At 42.8% G+C, this 27,588-nt stretch overlaps 2 protein-coding genes across 6 annotated transcripts in view; one reads left to right on the plus strand and one right to left on the minus strand.

The window, feature by feature from the left end:
* The first annotated feature begins 83 nt into the window (after nt 1–83).
* Nucleotides 84–3,339, plus strand: itgb1bp1 (integrin beta 1 binding protein 1). 2 transcript variants are annotated; one of them, XM_058614774.1, is made up of 7 exons: nt 84–216; nt 1,286–1,429; nt 1,533–1,611; nt 1,768–1,898; nt 1,974–2,066; nt 2,240–2,389; nt 2,510–3,339. In XM_058614774.1, the coding sequence occupies exons 2-7, from the start codon at nt 1,358–1,360 to the stop codon at nt 2,579–2,581; spliced, it is 597 nt and encodes a 198-aa protein (XP_058470757.1). In that variant the 5' UTR covers nt 84–216; nt 1,286–1,357; the 3' UTR covers nt 2,582–3,339. The 2 variants fall into 2 exon arrangements, with proteins under 2 accessions (XP_058470757.1, XP_058470758.1); XM_058614775.1 differs by lacking the exon at nt 84–216 and adding an exon at nt 384–488.
* Nucleotides 3,340–3,549: 210 nt separating this feature from the next.
* Nucleotides 3,550–27,588, minus strand: part of asap2a (ArfGAP with SH3 domain, ankyrin repeat and PH domain 2a) — a 43,356-nt gene continuing 19,317 nt past the window's right edge. For 2 of the 4 annotated variants that reach the window (XM_058614769.1, XM_058614768.1), the window contains 27 exons: nt 26,653–26,798; nt 25,169–25,243; nt 21,032–21,081; nt 20,663–20,689; nt 18,573–18,702; nt 18,218–18,303; nt 18,032–18,107; nt 17,854–17,940; nt 16,631–16,734; nt 16,014–16,083; nt 14,953–15,040; nt 14,736–14,784; nt 14,261–14,427; nt 13,644–13,777; nt 13,097–13,191; nt 12,380–12,569; nt 12,177–12,262; nt 11,609–11,724; nt 11,172–11,239; nt 10,969–11,076; nt 10,557–10,761; nt 9,588–9,740; nt 8,981–9,083; nt 7,981–8,021; nt 7,733–7,812; nt 6,251–6,370; nt 3,550–5,467 (listed from right to left, as the gene is read on the minus strand). In XM_058614769.1, the coding sequence (XP_058470752.1) occupies nt 5,393–5,467; nt 6,251–6,370; nt 7,733–7,812; nt 7,981–8,021; nt 8,981–9,083; nt 9,588–9,740; nt 10,557–10,761; nt 10,969–11,076; nt 11,172–11,239; nt 11,609–11,724; nt 12,177–12,262; nt 12,380–12,569; nt 13,097–13,191; nt 13,644–13,777; nt 14,261–14,427; nt 14,736–14,784; nt 14,953–15,040; nt 16,014–16,083; nt 16,631–16,734; nt 17,854–17,940; nt 18,032–18,107; nt 18,218–18,303; nt 18,573–18,702; nt 20,663–20,689; nt 21,032–21,081; nt 25,169–25,243; nt 26,653–26,798 (2,729 nt within the window). In that variant the 3' untranslated portion in view covers nt 3,550–5,392. The remainder of the gene's footprint in view (nt 5,468–6,250; nt 6,371–7,732; nt 7,813–7,980; nt 8,022–8,980; nt 9,084–9,587; nt 9,741–10,556; nt 10,762–10,968; nt 11,077–11,171; nt 11,240–11,608; nt 11,725–12,176; nt 12,263–12,379; nt 12,570–13,096; nt 13,192–13,643; nt 13,778–14,260; nt 14,428–14,735; nt 14,785–14,952; nt 15,041–16,013; nt 16,084–16,630; nt 16,735–17,853; nt 17,941–18,031; nt 18,108–18,217; nt 18,304–18,572; nt 18,703–20,662; nt 20,690–21,031; nt 21,082–25,168; nt 25,244–26,652; nt 26,799–27,588) is intronic. The other 2 variants (XM_058614771.1, XM_058614772.1) reach the window with 2 other exon arrangements.

Here is a 27,588-nt window from a genome sequence, read left to right on the forward strand (position 1 = left end):
TTTATTTTATTTTATGTATTTTCCACGGGGGAGAGAAAAAAAAAAAAGTTTATACAGATGTCTGAGTTCCACCTGCAATAACTTTATAGACCACCAGAGGGCCGCAAGCCCTTACTTTGGAATGAATGTGTACCAACCTGAAACGAACTTCACAGCGGTGGTCTGTCTGCTTTTGTGGTAACGAGCTCACGCGAATAAATCAACTGCATTTAGAAGGTAATGTGGCTGTCACTGACACACAATAATAATATATGTTATTCTCAACAACTTGATTACATTTATACATGAATGTAACACGTTACTCGGCTATGGTTTAAGGTAGTACGGTTTTATCGCCTCTTGTTGTTCGGGGTGCGTCGCCTTTAAGTGGTGTTGGGTGTAGGCTGTGAAACTAAAACTGAAGATATTAAAACAGACGGGAAACTTTGAAGGAGACAAACTGTCAATGGGACATTGAGACTTCGGTCCAAACACATTTGTCCTCTGCTGTGAGTCGACAGTTTAGCGTTGTCCGTGTTTGTGACGAAGTGAAAGTCTTCGCCTTTACATTTGAGTGGAAATGAAAGTGAGACACTTAAGGTGGAGTTGGACTCGTGTGTGTGTGTGTGTGTGTGTGTGGGTGTTACAGAAAAGCATTTCCACTAAATGTAATTTCCGAGGAGCTTTTGAGCAAGTGTGAATTTGTGGTGTTTGGTGAATCACTCAAGAGCACTGAAATATTCTACTCAACTAAAAGTACCACTATTTATATACCATTTTACTTAAGTACAAGTAAAAGTACTGGTCTAAAAATGTACTCAAGTTACAGTAAACATAAAAAAGGTAGCTTAAGGGGACACAGATCTCACATTAATTGTTTTCAATTAAAGGCAAACCTTTACAAATTAAAGTGCTGACAAAATAAATATATGGAAACACATAATGTGTCGGGTCAAAGGTCAGATGCCAACTCACCTGTCCTCATCATTTATGCTTTGATACTTTAGGATCTCTATTTCTCTGCATGGTTTAGAAATGTCCTTCCTCTAACACACCTGATTCAAATAAATGGGTCGTTATCAGGCTTGCTGACCATTTGAAACAGGTGTGCAGGGAAACATGTAAAACATGCAGGACAGTGGGTAAACCCTGGACCAGGATTGGGAAAACCCTGGTCTACCCACAGTCATTTAGCACGTTATTAAAAATTTAACCTCTGTGCTCTGCGTTGAATTATTCATCCATGTGACCTGAGAAGGCAGTCTTCCCGTTCCTGTGTTTAACATTGTTTAACCTGATGATGCAGATCGGTGGTGGTGGTGCTGGTGCTGGTGGTGGGGGGACTGCAGGGCTCCTGATGCTGTCGTCATGGTGAACGATGTTCCGGAAAGTCAAAAAGCGCCACAGCAGCAGCAGCTCGCAGAGCAGTGAGATCAGCACCAAAAGCAAGGTACTGTCTCACACACACACACACACACACACACAGAGAGACAGATATTCTGTGGTGTGCATATTGAAATGAGCTCATACTGTTTTTGTGTCGGCTCCGTCAGTCTGTGGACTCCAGTTTGGGAGGCCTCTCCAGATCGAGCACGGTCGCCAGCCTCGACACCGACTCCACTAAGAGCTCAGGTCGGTCAACAAACACATGAACCTGCATCGTTTCTTCTCCTTTCTTCCTTTATTTATTTCCTTTTCTTCATAAAAGGAGCTTTATATAATCAGACTTGTTTATTTCATGGCCTCTTCATCACTGCTTGTTCACATGCCCCCCCCCCCCCCCCCCAGGTAACAGTGCGTCTGACACGTGTGCCGAGTTCCGGGTGAAGTATGTGGGAGCCCTCGAGAAGCTCCAGTTCGACATGAGCAGGGTCCTCCAGGAGCCGCTGGACCTCATCAATTACATCGACGCTGCTCAGGTGAGAGACGCACAAGTGTTAGTGTTAGTGATATCAACACTCTTGTCTATAAACGCTCTTCGCTGCTTTTCTCAGCAAGATGGAAAGCTGCCCTTCGTCCCCGGAGACGAGGACATGGTCCTGGGTGTGTCCAAGTACGGTGTCAAAGTGGCCTCAGTGGACCAGTGTGTGAGTAGTGGATTAAAAGCTGTAGGATTGGCATGAAATGATGACATTTCATCAAGTATGAATTGATATTTTTTGTCTCTATTGTGCACTAAACTGCTGACAAAAACCCCCGGAACTTTGCTTCATCTGACGACTGAGCAATAAAGTGTTGTTTTTTTTTCCCGCTCGACCAGGACGTGCTGCATCGTCACCCTCTGTACCTGATCGTGCGTATGCTGTGTTACGACGACGGCCTCGGCGCGGGGAAGAACCTGCTGGCTCTCAAAACCACTGATCCAAGTCAAAAAGAATGCAGCATTTGGGTTTACCAGTGTATCAGCTCAGTGAGTATGACACAGTGGTTCTTTTGGAGGGTATAAAATGTTAAAAATGTTAAAAATGATTAAGATTTGGGCTGTTTCATATGTATATTCCCCCCCCCCTTTCCTTCCGTTTGTGAACAGGAGCAGGCTCAGTCTATCTGCAAGGTGCTGTCGACCTCTTTTGACTGCGTGCTGACATCAGACAAGTCCTGAGGACAGAGATCCTGTCAGGAGAGCTGCAGAGCCAGTAACAGCTGATAAAAAATTTAACCATTTCTGGTTTTTTACCCAAGTTTTAAGTGCAGCGCAAATCTGAGTGTTGTTTTTTTTTTTTTTGTCAAAGTCTCATCACCTCTCAAAATAAATTTAGGAGCCAAAAGTAAATCGTAGACAGGCGAGAAAACACAAGATTTTTGTTTTTAAGAGCTTTTTAAAGTCAATGAAATCCTATTTATTATACAAAATGTTACAAGGTACACGTCAGCCTGTGCTAACTCATGGGAGACATTAACATGCTCAGATGTTCACAGTTTAGTTCTCTCTTCACGTGGAAACCACTCAGATCTTTGTGTCTTTTTGTTTGTGAACAAACGTATTGGTACAGTAGCGGTCACTATCTGACAGGAAGGTACAAAGGTCACAAAGAGGCTTGAATATTTTACACAATACTTTACTTTACTTTAATTACGCTGTTTGTTTTGAATTTTCCCTCGTTTGGTACCAAAAAGCTTGATGTATTGTCTAATTTAGCTCTTATTTTCATGTAGTAGACATACGTAGTAAGTGTATTTAGACGAGAAAAATCCTATTCCACTGTTTGTTTACATTTGTGGGACTAACTGAATTACTCACCATGTCCTCATCACCTTGTTCCAGTTAAGCTTGAGTCACGAAACTGTGTGAAACCGGTACAACAATGTGTGAGTTTGATAAACAAGTATTTTACTGATTAAAATGTCATTTCACCTACATTTGACCATGTTTTTCTCCTTTTAATTATTGTCATTTTCAGGAAAAGACATAAAACCACTAGGGGGAGCTGTGGATTTATGTTAAATGCAGGTATATAGTTAAAATAGTAGTTTTGTGCATTAAGAAAATGTGCTTTATTTGACATTATTTGCATAGATGCACCATTAATTCACTCACTAGTCCTTAAAAATAAAAAACTGCCTGACACGTTGCATTATTTCATATTTTATTATTCCAGTTTAATTTCCCCATTTTCTTGCACAACAGAGAGTCGAGAGCTACCGCAGTGATCCACAAACAGTTAATGAGAATGAACCCAGTGTAACTTCCCAGTAGTGAGTGCATATGTGTTGAATACACACACATACACACACACACAGGTCAAGCTGAGGTCAAATCTGTCACCGTCACATTTACTTCCCAGCTTTTTTTTTTTAACTCTAGATTTTTTTTTACACATTTAAATATCAACAAAAACAGAAAACAAATGTATTTACATGAATAGGTTATTAGGTTTTTCCTGTTTTCCAGTGAAATAATAATAATAATAAACACAACGATGAAGAAGAAGAGCATCAGCTGTGAGTCGCATGCTTTTTCTCCTCGGTCACAAACCCATGGGAGCCTGCGGTCTCTGGCTAAATGCCTTACATATACATATATATATATATATATATCGACATTATGAAGAGAAAGAAAGTTGCTCTGCAACCAACATTGTATGTTTTATATTCATCTCGTCACACTCTAGATAAACTAATCCTTCAACATGAACAGGATCCCAGAAATGTACAAACAAGAACGTAAGAGCTGGAGGAAGGACATTCATTTCTCGCCGTCTCCAGTTAGAGACTTATTTTCACTCGATGGAGACGAAAAGAAGGGAAAACACGACTCCTGCTTTCTCTTTCACTTTTATCGTTCTCAGCTTTTACTGTGCAGAAGAGTCTCTTCCTTTTCCCACTAATAAGGCAGATGACAGGGGAAAAGTGGCTGAGGTGTCAAGACTCGACGCTAAAGTAATAACTGGCTGCTGCTGCTGCTGTTCCAGGCTGTGTCGTCATTTGACCTAAAACTGCAGGAGGAGGAGGAGGAGGAAGAAGAACTGCTGAGTGTTGATCCCAACACATTAGCTACAGGCAGAAAGAAGAAGCTTTTCTTCCAGGTGAGCAGAGGGGAAGACTGTTCACATGCAGCGTCGCCCCCCCTCCTGTCAGAGCTAGTCTTGTCCTTGAGACGAGGACAGAGGACAGAGAATTGCTCGCTTGGGTGCAGCTTGGAGCCTATTCTGGGGGTTAAATTAGCACCGTGAGAAAACTCTCCCCACAGGAGGGCCACAGTCTGAAGAGTCGCACCCAGAAGCTCAAAACGATACAGTAAAGCGACAATATGGTGGATAATTTGTAATAAGGAAGTAATATTACAGTATTGCCATCTTATTTGTGAAGTAATCACCAATAATAACAATGGAAATGAGTGTGGAAGTGTTACAGTGATGGTAGCTACAGTAAGTCTTGTTACTTTTCTGGAAATAACACAGTATTACTGTCATTATCACACTGTTACATTGTTATTACCAAGGAAACTGCGTGAGCTACGACCATAATATTACTATTACCATGTTGTTACTGTACTATAATGGAAGGTATTACAACAATGAACAGCGGTGGAGTGTAAGCATGTCGAGAGACACTGAACCTTCAGGATGTCACGTCGCCCTAACGTTGTAACAAGGATAAGACAAAGACGGTGTATTTATTGTGAGAGGCTGCTCACTACAAACATAGTTGTTGGTTTTTTTTAAATCTTAAAGTGTCGTCTGTGTCAGAGACATTAACAGCAAGCATTCAAAATCACATACAAGTCCCCCAAGAGTCATCGATGGCAGCTAGGCATCCGACGGTTGCCTTGACGACGACAACCACAACACGCTCCCACGAGCACGCCGACGATGACGAGAATGATGATGATGATGAAAATCGCTGGGACGATGGAGGGCTGACGAGACATGGGCGAGTGAAGGTGGGGACTCGGAAGCACCCGGGCGACCTATCAGTCGGCGATGAAGTGCACAAACGTCACCGGGAAGGCTCCTCGTCGCACCGGGTCGCCTTCGATGTGGCCCAGCTGTGGAGAAAAGACGACAGAGCCCAGAGGTCACGAGAGGTCAGGAGAGGTCAGGCGGCGGCTACAACCCCAAACACTGGATTATCAAGCTCCCTTTACTTGCGCAGCTCTCCGGGTAATTCATGGGGATCTTATGAATATTAGGTCATGTCTGGGGCTCCGTATATAACATATGTATGAGGATGTTTTCACTAAAACATGTAAATCTATATCATCGTTACATTTAAAACGACTTCCCCTATATTATATTACCTTAAACGAAGACAATTTAAACATCCTCTATACCTGAGGACAAAAAAAAAAAGGGTTTGTGCAGCCGCATTCCTGTGCCGTTTCCGTTTCAGCACACAAGAAAGGATTGAGAGGAGGGGACATCGAGTCCACGCGGGGGGACAGAAGGAGACGGAGATGTTGACTAGATACGGTCATATCTGCACGAGCGGCTGCGAGGACAACACATCGCAGCTGGTCCACGTTCACACAAGGGCTCCACAGAGGAAGCGACAGCAGGCAGGGGCAGCAGGGAGGGCCAGGAGGCGGCATGAGGGTGAGGAGGGGGGGAGAATAACGGTCCCAATGAGATCATGGCTGCTTTTTTTTTTGTTTTTAGTCACCATGGTTACCGAGCACATCCACATGGGCCGCAGCGGGACGCGGGGGTCTGAACTGTGGCCGCTTTGTGCTTCAATCTCGGATCGCACGCTAAGAATCCCAGAATGCAGAGCAAACACGTTTCACTGGCACAAAAGAGGGAAAGAGAGAGAGAGAGAGGGAGATACCGACCCACCACTCCTGGTCCTCCTCGCCGTCCACCACGATCACCTCGCCCTCAGAGAAGGTCAGCTCGTCTGGGTTGTCGGCGGCGCAGTTGTAGATGGCCTTCACTCGCTTCGGCCGCTGTTTCTGAGAGACGATGCAAAAGGCTTTTAGTCGCGTGTGTGAAACGATCAACATTCTGTCTCCCTCTAACCTTTATATATTGTTTTGTTTTCTTCTATTATTGTGAAGTTAACGCATTAAGCTGCTTTTTTCCCCCATCACTAGGTTTAAACATACAGTTTATATAGAGGACAGAAGCCAAAAAGTACCCAAAGTGTTTAAAATCATATTGAATTAGTGAAATGTTTTAACACGTCACAATTCAAAGTTCGCTTGGCTTGTTTTTATGCACAAAAATAAAGAAAAAAACGTCTATTTTGTGACTTCTGCACAATTATTACTACATGATAACACATTTTTTTTTTAAAGCATGAATGTGTGACCGACAAACACACACACACCCCCAGGATGTCCATATACGGAGTTGTGTATTATTATTATTACCACGGCCTTTCACCGTGTGAGCACTAAGGGTTCAGGACAAATTTCACTGAAAGAAGACAAGCGTGTTTAGTGCTCGAGGGCGCCACCACCTGGACAGATTGCATGTGCGTCAATAAAGTAACTTCTTCTTGTCGAGTGTCATCAGTCGGCAACATTGTTAAAAAGAACAGTGATTCATTCATTATGCATTTTGAACAGTTTGAATACACAGTTTACTTTATAGCTGCAAATTCTACCCACAATTTAAACCTTAAAATGTATAATTTTAATTCATCTACAACTATATTTTTACTGTTTTTTTTCACGTTACGTTATTTTATGTTACTAATTATTATTACTAAATCCTGAAAAGTGAGGGTGCTTTTGTAAATTCTGTGAATTCTATTTTTCCTTTTTCTTTCTTTCTTTCATTTCTTTTTTTCTCCTCGCCGGGTCTGATGAATAAGACTTGCAGAGAAAACTAAGGGCAACGTGAATAATCGAATGAATAATTTGTTAACACGCATTAAAAAAAGCATAAAAACTTGGTAACCTATGATCACTCTGTTCTACAGATGCTGCAACTTTGAAAGTCGGCAAATGAGGAAAAGAAAAGACTCTAAGGCAGACACAAGCTGCCACATTCTTAAAACTCTCCACTGGCGCTGACACTGGTTTTCTCACACATTAATCTCCGATTCCACCTCAAACTTTTCTTCAAAACCCTGTGAGCGAGGCTCTTTGCACCAGCACAGAGAGAGTGAGAGTAACGTGAAGGGAATTTAGTGCCAAAGTCGACCCTGGAAACACTGAGACAATGGGGTCGACGCCACACAAGAGGGAACGGCACGGCGAGAATAACAGCATGAATCACGGCAGCGGTCAGTGATTCAGTGAAACTCCATGAATGAATAAGCACTTTAGACTTCTTCACTTATCTGGACGATAATGAGAGGAACTCACCGGATAGGCCTTCCTGGGCATGGGGGCTGGAGGCAGAGACTGACCTATGGAGTTCTGGGGGCATCCTGGCACTTCCTTAGCTGGAACAGGAAGAGGAAATGACATCACAACGGCAACAAACTAAGAGTCTTTCCACAGAAGACGCAGGGTTTGAGAGACGGCGAGACAACTTGTGCTCGGGCTTCCTTCCACAGCGGACACACACACACACAGACACACACAGATAAGACGTTTGACTCGTTTCTCACCTGGTCTTTCGATAGAGTGCGTCCGATGCAGCGGCCCTCTGCTGAAAATAAAAGCATGTTTTTGAACAAAAGTAACAAATAAAGTGGCTGAAGTGCAGGTTTGAGGTCATTTATTTCTATCTTAATCTCCCTTGAACAATTTGGAAATAAAAATACCTTAAAAAAGAAATGATTCACTTAAATAAACATAAAGATATGTGCAAATCAGAATAATTATCAGTTTAAAGTGCCCTTTTCAGAGTAAAATAAAGGTTTGTTCACAATTCATCCTCCACTTAATTTTGAATGAAGATTTGCTTACAAAAAAAGACGATGTCCAGAGCTGAAACAATTACTCAATTATTATTAATTAATTAATTAATTAATTAATTAATTAATTAATAATAATCGGTTTGCAGCTTTTAAAATCTTAATCTTTAAAACAAGATTTCAGTTTGTTGCAGCTTCTTCAACGTGAATATTTACTTCATTTCTTTACTTGGTGTCACAAAGAAATCATATTTATGTTTATAATGATATAGTATATGAGGAATATAACATTCAATTTTATAAAATTATTTATTAAATACTTATTTTGATGGGTTTTGCGTGGATGCTTCTCAGTTTTTAGAATTTAGACTTTCACAAGTGCGGGTCTGACATTTTGTCTGACGTTTTGAGCGTGCACATGAACACATCACGGCAGAACAACTGCAGCACTATCAGCCCTGTGAACGCATACAGAGGCATCTGCGGAGGAGAGTTACTCCTCGTCTGGCTCAGACACAAGAACTGTGACGGCTGATGAAGAAGAGGCTGAACAGGAGACAGGAGGCAGGAGGGGAGAAACAAACGAGATACACAACCATGAGAGGAATGCATTATGATCCTGACTGTGCATGAAGCGTTCCTCCTGCTGTGTGAGCTAATGAAGCGAGGGACGAGGGGGAAAAACCACTTAACTCATTCTGGCTGTGTTTGTGTTGTGTTGTGTTGTGTTGTGTTTTTTTTTAATTCTTACCCTGCAGGAGATTTAGGTGGTGCTGCTCTGGACCCAACTGATCCCTGGCCAGACTTGGACTGTATGTTCATAGCTTCCATCTTTGCCATCGGAGGACCCAGACCTGGAATCATTGAAACTTCATCACTGTTTTGGAAGTCATTTGTGCGTCATGTATATGATCCTGTACAAATAAACACACATTTACATCTAACGAGTGTAAAAACATTGAAAGATTTGTATTTGCTTTTCAAGGATTTGAATGTTTAGTGCATTAAAAGGTCCAGTGTGTAATATTTAATAACAGAAATGTAATATAAAATACATGAGTATATAAGTTTAAGTGTATAATTGCTTCAAAATAAAAGTCGTTTGGTTTTCTTATGACGCTTTTCCACTTCATTTTTTAGTTGTGAGGTCACTGTAGCTCCCTGACACACATGGAGAAGGGAGGAAAGAGAGAGAGGAGGATTCTCACCATTCAATAGCACTAATTCTTACATGACGCACCTTTACTAAACTGGAACATTTACACACTTCCTTAGAGAAGTGTACATGACATTAACAAGAGGAACAACTTTGAATCCCTGTTCCACTTTAGTTTGAGAGGGAAGAATAACACCCATACCTCCAGTAGAAGTGAGTCTCAGTGGGGGAACGGGAGGGTGCATGTTGGGGGGATCCGACGACGATCTTTGTCGCCCGACCAGGTCCAAAGAACCGGGCTTCCAGCTGCTGGACATGGAGGACTGACCGATCCCTCCCAGACCAGGTAACTGGACTGAGAGCGAGAGAGAGAAAGAAACAAGAGAAGGTTATTTAGAGGGTCAAAGAAAGAGAATGCACTAGACTTTGCCAGAACCAGCATCCACTTTAAACACCATCTACACTTGAGTGTAATTGAGAGCAACGATGTCCAGGCTGGGTGCTGTGGCCGTTTCTTCTCTGTTCTCCTGGCAGCACTCCAGTCAAACACTAATGTTATTAAAGACGGACTGTGTTGGACTGTGTCACAAGTCTTCAGAAGTGCAACGGTATATATTTTAGACGCACGCGAACAAGGCTTTATCAGACCTTTTTAAAGCACACGTCTTTGGAATCCCAGAATTCCTGCCCTGTTTTCGTCAAAAATCAGTCCTGTGACACTTCAAGGACAAAGCGATAGGACAAGATGGAGGAAGACGATCTGCTGTGGCCACCCCTAAAAGAAGATGATGATCTGTATCACTTCAGTAGTCTAAGATCAGATACCTATCTGACATGTGGCCATGGAGCATGAATGAATCCATGTGGCTCATAGAGGCGTGGCACAAATTCACTGTGATAGTTTCCTCCTGAATTTCCCCCTGTGGTGGATCAATAAATGTATATCTCATCTTACCCATCAGTCCACTTTAAATCAAAGCGGTTTCACTAAAGATTATATTTTATATTGTTGATGACGCATGCGAAAAAGGTTTTTTTTGTGCATGTGTATCTGCCGAATGACTAAAAATGCAAAAAGTAGTATTTGAGACCCCAGTCTCAATCAGATTTGTTGTGAAATCTTTGGTGTTACAGATGTGTCTCACGACTACACGACAGTGTCTGACTGTACCCAGGTTTCTCGGCGGCAGGGGCGGCGCAGAGTTGTTGACGGGCTGCGGCGCGTTGGCGTTGAGGATGGTGCCGTAGGTCTCGTTGTTCACCAGGTTGGGCATGTAAGCGCGCTGCTTGTCGCGGCCGCCGTGGCCGTGGTTGGAGTTCGTCGTGTTGGGGGTGTAACAGCTGACCGGGCGCTCGTCTCGGCGGTGAGGGCTGGGCTGGAAGAATGCAAACGGTTTCAGAATTGATGTTTACTGTATAATTTAAAAGAAGGTTTTTTTTTTTCAGGTTTTCAGGTTCAATCAACATTTTGATAATTTAGTAGCAAACAATGTAGGTAAAAACTTGTTCTCAATCAAAACATTAAGAAAAGTTTGATGTGAAATTCTTCTTTTATTACCAACCCATGCAGAAATGTCCCTCACCTTTTCATCCAGATCTTCATCACTCTCATCCAGGTCCTCATGCTGCAAACACCACTCGTACTCAACGTGGACGTGAGCGTTGAATTTCCCCGACAGCGCTTTGTTCAACTACATACACAAATCATATCAACACGTACGGATAAATGACACGGGTTACAGAAGTGTTCGCTGCAAGAAGGAGAGTCTTAACACCGTAAACTCACCAGCTCCTCACACTGTACGTGTTTGAGCCGACGAGCGATATCCAGCGGCGTCTCCCCGGCCTCATTAGCTGGAAGCAGAAAACAGCAGAGACATGTAATCACTGTTGTATCCACATGCTACATTAGCACAAAGACACCGCCCCCATTTTTCTTTCCTCCCTTTTCCACTGTGACATGAGAAATGTGCAATTACGACGTTTCCCACACGGCACAAACTCTCTGTTTTCTTTCCGTCCTCCTACTCCGCGTATCTATTATCTGGTCGTGTTGTTGGGTGTCAGAGCACAGCAGATAAATCGGTGTTGTGAGGAGAAAGTTGCCAAGGTCTTTTGGCAACGCTCGTATCTCCGGGGAACGCATGTGAAGGATGTGGATCAGGGAATATGAGGGGAAAAACATTTGTGGAGGGAGGTGGATGCTGGTGTGCTTCCCCTCACCAATCTCTATGGAGGCCTTCCCTCGCAGCAGCAGCTTTAGACACTCGCTGTTGTCGGTCAGGCAGCAGTAGTGCAGTGCCGTGCTGCCTTTGGCTGTCTGTTTATCTAAATTCAAGCTGTCAGGAGACACAAACACAGACAGGTGAAGTTTGAATCGTAAAACCTCGAGGCATAAAAAAAGAACCTTCCTATGCAGCGCCTATGATACACTGAAATCTGAAAATCTACCACAGACTGTGTTGTAAAATGGTTGCAAAAAGAACTCAATTTGAATGGAATTAGAAAATGAGCTTCTAAACTTCACATTTGACATACATTTTTGTTAATTCTGATCTTATTTAGAGGAAAACATACAACAAAGCACGGCTTAGGTAAACGTTTTTCCATAAAGAAACAGAGAAGTGTGATTTTAAAGAGTTCCAAGTGTCAAAATTAAAATAATAACAACTGAATTTACATTTTTGTCCAGTTTATATCAAAATCGGACAAAAGAAATACACTTTTTACAGCTGACTTTTCACAGTCCGACTCTAAAATGCATGGTTGCCATGGTTTTCTGGTCATTTACCTGTTCTGAGTGAGGAAATCGACGATGTGCAGAGACGTTCTGTCCACTAGTCTCACTGCAAGGTGCAGGGCCGTCTCCCCATGTTCCTGAAAGGAAGATAAAAATAAGTCCATGGAAGCCCTCAGGATATGAGACGCTCGGTGTTGACAGACATCAAACGGGGGGGAAAACAAGTTTCAAAGCAAAGCGTCGTGTGTACTGACGTGTCCGTTGGCCAGAGGTATGGGCTCCATGAGGTCGACGCCCTCGGCATACATCTGGACGAGGGAGAAAATGTCGCGCGCCTTCACCGCGTCGCATAGCGTGTGGAGCCGGGACGTCGTGTCGGGACACTTCTTCCTGGCGAAGCGCTTCTCGGTGTATTTGGCTGTGATGAAGTCTTTCCTCACCAGCCTGGTGGAGGAGAATAGAGAGTGTATGTCTTCATACACATGTAAAATGAAGAAGACATGCGCCTAAAGCTTTGCGTGATGTGCATGTGATGTCTAGTGTGGTTAGGTTAAAAAAGGTGGAGCTATGACTAGAGCTGCAGCTAGCGATTATTTTCATAATCGATTAATCGGAGTAATTGTTTGGTCCACAAAATGTTGAAGTGTCGCTTAATAACTAAGCCGTCGAGCAATTGTTTCAAAAATCCTCTTAAAGTTGTTCTTGTGTGTCAATATTGTCCTAAAATAAAAAAAATCATGTAATCTCTGCAAATGCAAACCTAAAATAAGACTGTACATTATTTCAAGTACAACCGCGTAATCATTGTGTTTTGACTGGAAACATATGTCCAGCAGGCTTATCGTGTCACGAGAGTTGAGTTAAAGTGTCACCAGTTGTTGACTGAGTGTAATGTGAGACGGCGTGGAGAGGAGAGGAGATGGGGAAAGATGTGGAAGTGTGTGGAAGAGGGAGTTGGTGGGGTGACTTACATGTCACTGGCTGGGTTGGGTTTCACCACATTTTCAGCACTTAAACAAGCCTCCATGATTTCATTAAAGCCAGCGTTCCCCACATTCTTGGCCAGCTGTGGAACACATAAGACGCACATGCACAAATTAAAAATAAAAAAATAAATAAACATTTTCTCACACCACATCTCATTTAAAAGTCATCCACTTATTGGACACCTCTGTCACAACTCTGCGCTGTGTATGTGGAGCCTTATACACGGCGCGCTACACCCATTTCCGAGTGGGGACAACATGACTGTGGCGTCTTAACACCAAGCAATCAAGCCGAGAAGCATTTAATCCTGGCCACCCCACAGACAGTCAATCTCTTCACCAAACGGTGATTAGAAAAGCCAAACGCAATCTCAGCTATTCTGGGCACGGAGACTTCCAGAGCTCTCGGAGAGGAAGAGAGCGAGGCCGAGGGGGATGCGATACACCTTCCTTCTCCACACACACTACAATTAAATGACTCAAACTGCGGCGAGGAACTTCAGAGAGAAGACTGATGCCAAACACGACGTACCAAGAGCTCTGAGGTGCTGAGTACGTCCAAAGTGAGCGACTGGATCCTGGAGTAATGGACGCCCAGCTCCCTGTGGATTCCCGAGCATTCAATACAGGTGAGGATGCCCAGGTTGGTTGAGAGCCAAGTTGGGTCTAAGACACGGAGGAGGAGAGAAATCGACAGAAAAATAAATAAATCAAAAATGGGGAAAAAACCAGGAGAAGCAGAGCAATGTAAGGGACACGCTGTCCTGTGCCAAATGTGCCGTGTCCTTGAGGAAACGCTGTTGATTTCTCATGGCAAATGATGTCAGAGGAAAGTCTGCCAATGTCTAACTACATCTGGCCTTGATACACTTTCTGGTCTGGGCATATACACACTATGCTAAAGCATACACAATACTGGGAGCTTCATGGATTTGGGAAAAGCAGATGTGAGTTTGCAACAGTTTTCCCAAATTAGAGATGACTGTGTGAATGGAATTCCGTGGAATATGAAGTGGTCGCTTAAATGATTATACATTTAAAACAATATTATGCGTGTGCAATTAGACTCTCAAACCTAAAGTCTCAAGAATCATTTAAAGGTCATTAGTGTTGATTCTGTGCATCGAGTCCGACAGTGTCTCCACTCACTGGGCGCGCCGCAGTCACAGCACACGTCGTTCCCCGTCATCCGCTTCACTTCTGCGAGGATCGCCTTGGTCAGCTCCTGCACGATGTTGTTCTCGCCAACATGCTGGTCTCCTTTGAAGGCCTGATTCAGCGCCTCCTCCTTACTGTTCTGCAGCACTGAGATCCAACTGGAGGAGGCGAGGGAGGAGACAGGAGATGACCATGAAAATGACCATAATGAAAGAGAAGGAGGAAGAGCAGACGGCGAGGTGGGAGTCGGAAGGAGCTCAAGCAGAAATGATTTGAGATGAGTTGAACTCGAAGGAGAGATAAGTGAGACCGGAGTAGAAGGCAGTTAATGGGCAGGAGGGGCAAGGTAAAGGCAAGGCCGCACATCTGGCCCGGGTGTGAGGTAGGAAGTGTGTGGAAAGTGGTGGAGGCGGTAAACAGGATGCACACACGCAAAAAGAGAAGGGAGGAAGGAGCGCGCACTTACATCTGACAGTCCTGGTCGTCTTCGGCCTGAAAGTGATATGTTCTGTCGTCTAAAAACGAGAAGAGAGAAGTGGGAAAGGAATCAGGAATCACTCTTGCTCTTGAGATATATGAACACAACCGCCACATACAGTAACTGTATCAGAATGTCAACACTGAATTGTAACAAAAACATAAAAAGAAGATAACCAGCGAGATGAGGACGAGGATGAACTTACGCGATATGAGGTCAAAGCTCCTCTTCTCTTCAGGGTTGTGTTTTACCTGGCAGGTGAGCAGGTTGAGTTTAGCTGGTGGTCTGTTAGCCTGCCAGAGACAAATAGATGACGCACACACACACACAGAGAGAGAGAGAAAGAGGGGAAAGGAGTGTAGAGGAAAACAATAACATGAACGAGTGAGAGTGTTGTGTTTAACCGTATCTGACTGAAGCCGGAGCCAAATGAAACATTTGATAAGCTGCTCTGTGAGAGATGAGCTGCGCTGGCAGGAGGAGTCGACTGGGCCCGGAGTTAAATCTTTATATGGGAACGAACAAGAGCTTGCTGAGACTCCGCCGAGGCAGCGACGTGAGAAGAATGTTAACTTGTGAACTCCAGTGATCTCTGCTGCTCGCTGTTTATCAAGCTTCTAATTACCAGTGGGGCGAGTTGGCCTGTGTCCAGGTTCACTGAAACTAATGCAGGTGAGGTGGCTAAGAGTGCGTACAAGTTAAATCCCAGCAAACGACATCACTCAGTACGTTTACATGCACAGTTTAATCAGACGACTTGCAGAGAAAATCGGTTTATGAGCCGTGTACGTCTGACCTCGCCTCCACAGGTGGCGCTGTATCTCTCTATAAGCTCGTGTGTATTGAATCAGGAAATTTTGGTGCATGTGCAGAAGTCCGACTCCGGCCCGACTTATCGAATACATGCAGGACCCTAGTTTGTTTGCTCTGAAAGTCCGGTTCGTTTGGGTAGGTGTGAACTCTGACGCGCACCAAAGAAGCGACCTCTGGTCCACCTAAAAACATAGGCCTCGGTTTGCTTCAAGCGAACCAAATGCAGGAAGCAGTTTTGGTTGGGTAAACAACCGTACAGAGTCTAGCGGACTATTAGGTGTGAAAATGACCTTAGTCCGACTAAGACTAGCTCTATTTTAGTCAGACTAACATGTTTAGAATACATTAAGAGAACTGAATTACTGTCTTAGTCCAGCTAAAAACTGACAACTTCTTTCTACTCAGCTAAGTTTTCACAGAGACAAGGGAATGAGAGGTTGTCTTTTTGCTTACAGTGCCGTGTGAGATGGTGAGGTATCCGTTCTTCGCCGTGCACTTTCTCTTCTGCCAAACTTTCCTCAAACTGCAACACACACACACAGTCCAGTGATCAGTCGGTCACATATTAATACCTTACACACACACACACACACACAGTCCAGTGATCAGTCTGGGCACAGTGTTCACAGAACAGACACATTTGATGAAATATTTAAAATGATCGTGTTATGAGTCGTATTCACATGCATTAGTTATGATATACAGTCTGAACCCACTGGTTCCACAGGTGAATCAAGTACTTAGTCTTGATGGCTTTACACTATAGTTTTGCCATTAATCCAATCACACCCATTCACTCACACATTCACACAATGCATTTCTGTGCAGGACTTCCTCTAACACGCCCGTTCACACGCTGTCGACACAGTGTCTGTTGATTTTATTATATTATTGTTGCTGATTTCTTTCAATAGTTTTTAACCAAAAACTTCATGCATGAATATTGTATTTTATATCATCTAGCAATACTGTTGTAAAAATAAGACACTTTCTCACTAATTTGACATTCATATACTAATTAGTGATTCATTATCCATTTAAAACTGATATGCTCTGATATAACCACCCACCCGTCACTTTTCTTGTAGAGGTATCCGCTGCGCTCTGTGCCGTGCTCCTTGTTGCCCTGTGGCTGGTGCAGGCTGTAGGTGGTGCTCTGCCGCACCTGTGAATCCTGGGAAAACACACACGCACACGCATGAATAGACAACACAAAGTAGGGCTGTTACACAAATTACAAAAAGCAGTTGCTGTACATAGGATTCATAAATTCACACATGGGAGTCGGTGAAGTGTTTAATGGCTGATTTACGCTCCGCTTCCTGTGCTCCTCTGAGAATTTCAACAATGGGAAAATTGCTGCTGTGAGCCTGAGTGATTTTCAACACGAGGACAAAATAAGAAGCTTTAATGACTCTGAAATAAGCGTCTGCAAAAAGGAGGCGGCTGAAAGCTACAATTAGTATCTTAGTCTCATTAGTAATTCTGAAGAGATACAAGTGAACATTTGAATCAAAAGGCCTGAATGCATTTAAACACATTTAACTGCAGTGAATTGAAACTACTACCTCACAAAAAGGACCAAAACAAAAGGGTCAGGACTGTTTTTGTACAGAATATGTCATTTCCTGTTTGGAAACACTGCGGAAAACAGAGAGGATGAACTTCTGAAGGTCGGCGTTGACATGGCTTTAATGATTTTACTGGCGTGTGCCGTTATCAGCAAACACACAGACACACAGCGAGCGAGGATAATCGTGGAGGAGCAGGACTGTTTACGCCACATCGAGCTTTTCCTTTTCTCACTCAAAAAAAAGTCATTTAAAAATCAGAAAAACAGCCCAACATACGCTCACAAAAGCAACCAAACACGGCACGGTCACGGTAGAGCAAAACGTATAATATTCTGCCAGTGTGCAAGAAAACAACATACATATATGTATATAAAAAAAAAAAAAAGAAAAAACAACCACAGATATCTACTTACTCTCCTAGACTTGTTTCACAAAAGATGGAGGCAGCAGAGAAGAGAAAGAAAACAATCTTCAGGTAAGACAAGGAGCTGCTGCAGCTCATTTAACACAAGTCTGGGCCGAGTTAAAAATAAGTTTCATTAATTAAAATGGGAAAACAGCAACAGCACTCTTGAAGCTAATGTGGAGTGAGTCCCACATTAAATGTACAATGGTGACGGTTTATGATGCTCAGTGACAACGTTATCCCTGAAAAACTAGGTTGTTGACATTGAAAGGTTAAAAAAGACTTTCAAACACAGCGTCTGTGCAGCGGTTACCTCTTTCTGCTCCACCTGCAGCGCCGACTTGAGAACCTCTCGCAACTGTGTGAGCTGCTTCCTCTCCTCATCCTGCACCTGTTTTATCTGGAACAACAGAGCAGACGAATGACACGTGTCAATCAAAGAGTAAATAACGTGCGAGTAATGAAATGACGGCTGCTGTGACGGTTCTCACCGTGTGCAGATCCGTGGCCAGTTTCTCAATGGAAGGCTTCAGGTTGTCCACAGCCTTCAGACCGTCCTGAAAGAAACTGAACAACAAAGACGACGATGTTTGATTTCACTTTTTAACGAGCACTAAAATAAAACCACAGTCTCCAGGTTTGTGTAAAACAAAAGTGAGAAATGTTCTACGTCTCACTTGCACTGTGCGTGGAAATACTTGATGAGGTTCTGCAGCAGGTCCACCCCCTTCTTGATTTTGATCTCGTTCACTTTGAGGAGATACTGTGAACACAGTGAATACAGATCCAGGTTCACTCAGAGGGAGCAGGAGCTCGGGCTTCATGTTAAAACACATACAACCCCTTTCATCTCATATCTTCAACACTTCAAAGTCTTCATCCAAGAGAAACTTCAACTTTATTTACATTATTAATATATATATTCATAAAATGTTTTTGTTCTCTGCATCTCATCAACCTTAAACTGTGCAATCCGTACATTTCCCATTAACCGTTTACATGGAAAAACAAACACCCATCGTTCAAACCGACCTCACACATCTGCAGCTGGAAGAATCTCCTCTCTTTCTCCATCTCTTCGGCGATTTCTGCCCCGCTAATTTCCGTCCTGATCATCCCGTGCTGCCTCGCGTGCTCCTTCTTCTCCTTCTCTATCTTGGTGCTGCCAGGAATGACATCACATCAGTCAGAGCTCACTGTGCACATGCACGACAGCGACATGAACGCACAAAAAGTGCCGTTTTTGTGTAAAATCAGCCCCATTTATTGTCTGGCAATGAAATTTTCACACATCAAATGGTTGGAGAAGGTTAAACTTTCAATAAGGATAAAATAACGGGGACTGCTGGTTAATGTTATGGTTATGTCAGTGTATAATTTTCATTTTTTTTTTTAGTTCTTTTGCGACACAAGGAATGTCATTTAAGACATAAGAAAGAAAATACACCGCTTGTTTTCTGCCATTAAATCACCTGCACATCAACAGCAACTGGGCCCTGAAATAAAATAACAACTACTGGAGAATAAATAAAATGATAAACAAGTAAAAAAATGTTACATTTGTTCAAGGAAATTCAATGAATACAAATAAGAATTGGAAAATTTGAATTATTTTCATCATAAAAAATAAAAATATGTTTTCTCTCATTAGTATAAATCTGCTGTCATTTTAAATGCAAATCCCAGAATGGAAACCTTAAATGAATGTAGGTATAAGGTCATATGTATTATGTAAGATTAAAGGTCAGGCTCAGGTCAGTCGTCAGGGCTGATATTTCACAAAGATCTCCTACGGGGCAATCAGGACATCAGACCACACAGGGGAGGGGAAGCACCAGTCCATGCAAAAGGGCATTCCTTTTTCATCACCTGCAGAATGAATGCAGCATTCCGTTCTCTCCAACAAAGATGGGAGGAGTGTGTTGGTGTTGGTGCCGATGATGGCTAACTGTTTGAGAGCTCTCCTCAGCCTGGTTCACGTGCATCTACGCGAGACTTTATCCACTGGCGTTCAACTGCCAGTGAACCCATCATTCCAAATGAAGTGTTGTAACTGCAAGGGTGTAAAACTATTCCTGGAGGAACTTGGAGGAAGCTCAATAAATACCTTTAGTTGGCTTTGTCAGTTTCTTGCCAGTTGTGTGCCTGGCTTAACCTCAGGGGTGACAACAATAAAGGATTCAGAGAGTTAATCCTTCAGGAAATCCCCAATTCACTCCATGTGCTGTGATTTGACTCATCTGAGGTTCAAACCTAAACCACCAGTGAGGTGCAGTTTTACTGTTAATGTTCATTATGTACGGCAGTCTACAATAAATTAGTCTCAAATTTCTCAAACTTTGGAGCTTTGCGTTAAGAAAACTTAAGTCTGATGCCTTTCTTTTTTGTCCACACAAAACATCCCCAAAACTGACAAACGGCAACAATATATTTCAAACTGTTATGTGTGTTAAATTAGATTTTGCCGAGAGGACACTTATGACCTCTGTCAGCGGCTGACAGCATTTACAGCATCATCAGGGCTGAGAGACACGTGTTAGCCAGGCTGATTGGCTGCCTGCCAAAGTGACAGTTATTTGGCCAATGAAGAACTGAAGTTTTACTTTCAGTGCCGTTACTTCAGGAAGGGATTAAACTTTCCTTTTTTTTTTTTCTTGATTTGTTTGGATAAAGTAAATATGGTCTTGTTTTAAACTTAAAAATAAACCTTAAGAGACTCCCTCCCTGATTTAACAGCATTCAACGTGAGATGGTCGGCTAAAATCAGACTTGAATATTGGATGCAAACAGCTCACAAACCAAAATAGGGCAATGAGAAATCGATGCTGCGTCAAAACTAGACAATTTCATCTCTCTGTGTCTGTGATGTGAAAAAGAGACTGTTGTTGTGACCGCCGACAGCAGAGAGATCAGAGGATCAATGAGCAGCGTGGAAGGCTTGCATGGTTTCCCCCCCAAATCAGGCAGACAACTAGACTCTATTGATGGCGTCAGTTTGGCATCAATAGAGTCAAATTATAAGGAAAATTCAGGGCAGAGAGGAGCAGTCACGGCTGGATTTGTGATGTCAGTACAAAGTCTGCACTGTCTGATCAAAACAGTCTGGAGGGAAGAAGCATTACCCTTTCAGTAAGGAATGTCCTTTGCAGCTTGTAAAATACACGAAAGTGCTATAAAGATTCATGTGTTCGTCCCATGCACAATCACCGTGGTGAGTCAGGGTGGAGGCGGAGAGGTGACAGTGAGGGGCGGGTTATTCACGTTATCAGGGGTGGTGCTGACAGATTCTCACAGGTGGCGGTTAGAGAGGGAGAGTTAGTCGAGACGAGCAGGACAGAGACATGACACACGTGACACAATTTAACACATACAAGGTAAGCTTTAGAAAACTAAGAATAATTAAAAACCAAAACACAATCTAGGGAGACAAAACAAACGTCTAGGGTGCCTACATGAAAGAGCTGCTGATTAGACACAGTACAGCTTCTTACACTTTTGTTTCGTAGTCCTTCCAGGCTTTGTCAAAGGGCTTTTTAAGATCCTGCAGAAAAGAAAAAAAAAAAAAAAACAGAAATCATTTTTGAGTTGTACAAAGAAGAGCAGCTCCACAATATCAAATACATGGATCTTGGCTTACATTAGTTAGACGGGCCAAAAAACTATACGATAATAAGACATAAGAGAATCCCATAGACGTCGCTACTTTCATTTCACCTTCACGAGTGTGAACAAATTTGCCATCTGTGTGCGTGTGCAGGTGTGTGTTTCACCACAGTATGAATCATTACGCTGAATCACCGTCAGCTGTCTCAGCTGAGACCTGGGCGAGGTAATTTGGGGCATTTTCTTTTTTCACACACAAATTCCTCTCGTCACAGTCGACGGGAAAAAGCCGACTCCACGCCGTCGTGTGGGTGCTTTCAACAGCTGCTCGAGTACAACGCTTGATTAGACAACATCCCTGCTTCTACTGTGTTGATTAAACCGTGATTAGGACAAACAAAGCAGGCATTACCGCGCCAATCCGTAAGGGCTTGATTCAGTGACAATCAATGTTGCCTACTAACAGAGCAAAGAAGCTGGGGAAATAGTTGTTGTTGAAATAAGTTGTAACACTAAATGGAGAGCCATGATAGAAACCCTAATGCCATTGTTGGAGCTGCAGAGAGGACTGTGATCCTATTGTTGACCTGGCAACTGAGTGGCAAGCTCAGCCTGTGAGCCCTCAGGATTACTGGTTCATTAGGCCTGAGTCAAGGAGCTCTCGGCCTTTCACTCAGCCGGCTCAAGGACAGACAAAAAAAAAAACTGTCAGAGTAAAGTCAAGACCGCAAAATATGAAAACGTAAGTGAAAAAAAATGGAAGAAACGGCTTAAAAAGTGAGCTGCAGGTCAACAGAGGGCCAGAAAAGAAAAGAGACAGGGAGCGGAAGAGGAAAGAGGCGAAAAATGGTAACAATGGCTAAAAATACCTGACACAGGCATCGCTGGGCAGGGAAGGGCAGAGCAGAGCAGAATGAGCCAAAGCACGGGGCAAAACACTCCAGCATCCTGTCTGGACAAAATCTAAAGGACGAAGGAGGAACGGCATGCCCTTGACAACAGCCTCCGTTCGCAAACTTATCACTTCTTACTACTAACGACCACACATGTCCAGGAATAGCAGTTTCCTGTTACACATTCCTCACACCTTCTCCCACTCTACTACAAGTTTGGACCACAAGTCCTCTAGTTTCTTTGAATGTCGTTTTTTTTTTGTTCTATAGCAGGAAGACGACCACTTCACCCGGCCCGGTCTCTCGCACAATGGATGCATCGAAAGCTCAATAAAAGTGAAAAGACACTGCATAGATGTAAGTGTATGTGATTCAACACCATGACTAACGTGCATGTGCATTGATAAAACATAAAATAAAAAAATGGGCGAACCAACCAAGCCTTTAACCTATAACTCCTGCTGTTTCTGAAGTTCAACAAGCGCAGATGCTGCAGATGTTTCGGTCGATCGTATTGAACCACATGATGAAAAACCTCCGCGATCCATCCTCAAAACGGCGAAAACACACGGCTACTGTAGGTTTGAATGCTCGCGACCCAGCGGCTGAACCCCAAACAGGCGGGACAGATAAGCTGCGGTGACTCATGGCGGGTTAGACACACAAGACTGGTCAATAAGCAGCGAATGGGACGGTCCGCTGCAGGCATGACATCATGCCAGGGTCCGCCATGAAAATCCTGTTAGCACAACGTCTCGTGGACTCAGCACTTTCCATTTTCCCCACTGAAAGCAAATGTTTATCTTCAACAATAATAACTCCTGTGTCTTCAATGAACCGCACAGCAGCTCCCAGAGGAGTGAGTGTAGCCGTATCCTGAACAAGGGAACAAGTATTTCTCTCCCTCTCAAAAAAAAAAGCAGTTTTATAGGGATTTCTTTACCTTCACCTGCTATTATGAGTCCCTCACTGCATCAACACTGTTCTAAGTAAGGAAATTAAAAGGCAACGGGGGGATGGCGAATTAAAAATGGCACAACCACTTTCTGTGCACACATGAATACCCAGTCAGGCTCTGCAGTGAAATGGAGGTAGGTGAGGTGGAAAATTGTGCTATTAACAGCGGTGACAGGTTGCTTGGTAGTAGCCCTCTAAGCGCCCTCTAAATCTGTCACATTTAGATTTGTCTCTGTTGTGGTTTAGTGAACAACTCTGACATAAGCTTTTAAGCACATCTATGTGGAATCTTCATTTCATTTCATTCATTTTTAATTCATATCATGCATGAAATATTGTCAGGTCATGTGGGTTTTCCTTATGGCTAAAATCCTACATGTTAGGATAATGTCAACTGTGAATTATATAGTTTTAATTTAAATCAATGTTATACACTTTTTCTCTCTCTCTCTCTTAGATGTTGACGTTCATATTTCAAATTATAACTTCATCCCAGTCTCCTTCCTCCTCTTCTCGCAGTCTAAACAGTGCAGTTGTGAAGGTCTGGGATTCTTCCTGCTTTCCCTCCCTCTTAACAGGTACTTCCCTGAGAGAAGGAGTAGGATAATAATAGAGGAGGAGGAAAATGATCAAGGGCAAGGGAGGGACGAGGGAAAACGCCTTGGGCAGCGGAGATGAGCAACAAGTTGGGCAGCTGCTACATGAGATCAACAATAATCAATCACTTAACCTAATCTGTCCTAATTGTACTCACTATTCCTGATGCGGAGAGTCTAAGGTTTATGGACAGTGTAAGTGGGGTGACATTTATGGGAGTGTGCAAATGTGTACGCGTCCTGAGGTGCAAAACACCAAACAGCTCATTAGACCCGTGTCAATGGGGTAATGAGAATCATCCGAGGGGTAATGAGCAGTGAGTGGGAAAGTATTACAGATGTGACGGGCTGCAGACAGAGTATAGACGGAAATATGCATGGGAAAGTGGGAAACAGATAGTCGTGGCGTGAAGAAGACAAAGACAGGAAGTCACGGAAGAGAAAAAAAACCCAACAAGAAGGCTGAAAAGAAAACACTGCACACGAGCGATTAACAAAAGAGCAACAGAGGAGACGAGAGAGGGACAAAAGGGGATCAACAGTTCAGAGGTCGAGACGCAGCCAAGTGGCCAAAGGTCATCGGGACAACTCGCCTTTTCTACGACATCCAGCCTCATTAGACGGCCAACTTAATCGCATCATACCTCAGGGAAAACAACGGGCAATTCTAGAGCCTGGAGAGCGAGAGGTCACAGATCGCCACAGACTGTAATGAGTACTGATTATATTACACACTGGCACAGACCGTTGATGAGTGTCTGTCTGGGTTTAGTCCAGTCGGTCAATACATGTGATCGTTTGGTCATGGTTTGAATTCTGGGGGAGCGGAGGGCAGCTCGGACACAAGCTCCCCTGAAACTACTTTGAGCCTTTGATTTTCTGTAAAACGAGGCTCCTGAAATAAGTCACCTAATAATAGTCAAATATATCATTCCATACCAATTTCCGAACATTTGTCATCGTCTCCACCAATAAACCTAATGTTATCCCTGCTGTTGCCACTCATTAACCCTTTAAAACGGAGTGTATCGAAGACGGCACGTTTGCGCGAGTGCACTTTGCATTACCGTAATTAAACAACAGTTTGTGCTATCGCAAAAAAATCCCAACGGTTTCTGAAAGCTGAGAAGTTGCAAGTCAAAGTCAATGTGTGGTTATTACGGTAATTTCACTGGTGCTGTTGCAGGAAGCCCGGTTTTTGAACATTGAGACAAAGACTCCTAAAAAAAATGGTAATATAAATAAGTAATATCACAAAAGTAAAAGTTTCCGGTTTATTCACAATGAAAAAAAATGACCTCCTCAATAGTCCAATGCAAATGTGAGAACATAACGATATTAATCATGTCCACCATGTCCTGTATATGCAATGCATTATCTTTGCATAGCAAACAGAGCAATTAATAATGAAGAAATATGTTTAAATACGGCCCAATATCTTCCGTGCTTGCACTAACTGAATTAACATAGTAGACTTCTTTAAAGTCATTGATGAGTCAGCACAAGGCCATGAATCCATAAAACATGTCTCTTTCAGTTGAAGATGTGTTGCTGGGTGTTTTTTGTTTTTTTCCCTTACCCCCTTGACTCCCTTCAGATCTCCTTTCAGCAGACTGTCCAGAGGGAAGGTGATGATGTTGTTCATGTTCTGGAACTAGAGGAGAGTTCCTTTTAATAGTTGTTTCTCAACAATTGTGCACATTCTTCACATTGAAAACGAAGCCTTTTAAAACAATGACAGTGATGTAATTACTTCTTATTTACTTGCTCGATGGTTGTTTTTCGGCAACAAATTGACGTTAACGCTTGCTTTCAATTTAAGTTTCATCTCGTTGCCGGTCTCATTACACAAATCCCTGTTCTTACTTTTGACAATTATAGTTAATTGTCCGTAATACATTCAGGAACTAAGCTGTTTACAAATAAGAGTGCACATACATTGGTCTGTACTGTACAGCAGTACATACCCAGTGTATGGTCACATGACACAGATTATTAAGTGTGTTAATATGGATGCTGATCCACATCTGGATGCAAATCTCTTTTAAACGAAAACATAGCACGGCGATGTAGCCTCAGTGTGAATGAAATGAGGCCTTGACAACGAAACAATGTCTGGAAAAGCCACACTAATAAAACAATGTTTATTACACTCTATAACTCTTTGTAACGGAGTAAACATTTGCGCCGTCGGCACCATCTGCATCACAGAGAGAATTTAATTCACATCAATGAGCACAAATGTAACAGAAGATCTATTATGAGACTCGCACAGGTCCCCAGTGTAAGTTTCTGTTGAGCCCGGCCTCTGTGAGCAAAGCTGCCGATATTAAAGCCTTGCCAAGGCTTTTAGAGATTACATCCAGAGGTTCATTGCTGTTCGATTAAGTACCAGAGTGCACCTGTGACGCACGTGCGTTGTGGCTCATTGTGAAGTTTATGTAACCATAATAACAATGCCACATAAACAGTGGGCTGTAATTATTGTGGCATAAGTAGTTTTTCTTTAATGAAATGACAGCCATTGTGGTGAAAAGTTGCAGTGGCTACAGAGGTTTGGTTTATCTAATAAAGTCTAGGTAATTAGGTCAGGCACCGCAGACTCTAACCATCATCAGAAATAAAGAAAGACTATATTGTATATTGTTTTTAACCCAATTTTACTGTACATATTTTTTACCTGGCTGATCATATTTCTTTAATACTAAGATGTTGAGATAAAACTAATACGGAGCTCCTGGGCTGAAGTGAACAGCATCCACTGGGAATAATGGACCTCACACGATGGTGTCAAATTCTTCTAATAAAGCTTTGGCTGGATGAGGCTGAATGAGGTCCAGGGGGATATTTGATGTTTCAGAGGGTCTGACTACCTCTATGGAAACGTGGAGCTTCCTCCTGAGGTCTGAGCGCGGTATGTGTTTGTTAGAGAACACAAGCAGCGACTCAGGGGGACTGGGACAATTACAGGCAGGATGGAACAGGATGTCCCCCTGGATTTCATTCATACCTCCCTTTATTTCCGACGATCGACTGCAAACATAAAACACACGGTGCACTCACCAGGTTTTTAAAAAGTGCAGTGAGTTCCTTGGTAAATACAGAAAACTTGAGGAAGGCTGAGCCGAGATCAGGGTCATCTCTGTACACACAGTTTTCTCCAAACTTCTCCAGGGACTGAGTGTACTGCTCCTCGTTCTCCACATGAGCTGGAAAAAACACACACACACACACACACACAGGTCAGCTCGGACTGGACGCTAAATATGAATCAAACCAAGGTCTCTCACTCTCCGATCATTACAGGTCAAAAATCAATCGCTGTAAATGAATAATAAATGGAAGCCTTCCAAGTGAACAAAGATCCACCTTTTAGTCTGATCAATCCTCTTTGATCGATCCTAATGTAATGTGCTTTGCGGAAACAGTTTTATAGAAAATGAATGAACAAAAAATTGATAGAAAATGCTCCTGTAAAAAGGTAGAATAACCTCTATTACCTTCATATTTACATTTAAATTAATATTTGGATATGAGATATGAGATACCTAAATGTATGATGTGTAAGACACTCTACTTGGGAAACATTGAGACTACAAGAGATGCTATTTAATGAAAAATGGGGAAAGTGGACTGATTATAGAAGTCAAGAACATGACATCACCATTACTCCTGGAAAATAACTCTGGGAAAATGATTGACACTGTAATTATTCAATGGAAACCCTATTTAAAAAACAAGTTATAAATTAACATTGTGAACAACAGAGGGACACAAGAGGAAGTGTTCCATCATATATGAACAGGAAGTTAAAAGAGAAAACCTAACCGGGTTGACCCCAAACCTAAACACACTGCAAGTCTAGAGCGCCGCATGGGGGACACCCATAAACCAACCGTGACTGAAGTCTCACAGCGTGTCTAAAGGGTTCGAACCAAGATGATTCCACTTAATACACTTCACGCCAGACTAGGCAGCTGATAACAGCTAATGCCACTG

Source organism: Solea solea, chromosome 18, assembly GCF_958295425.1.
Source record: "Solea solea chromosome 18, fSolSol10.1, whole genome shotgun sequence".
In the NCBI taxonomy this organism is placed as follows: domain Eukaryota; kingdom Metazoa; phylum Chordata; class Actinopteri; order Pleuronectiformes; family Soleidae; genus Solea; species Solea solea.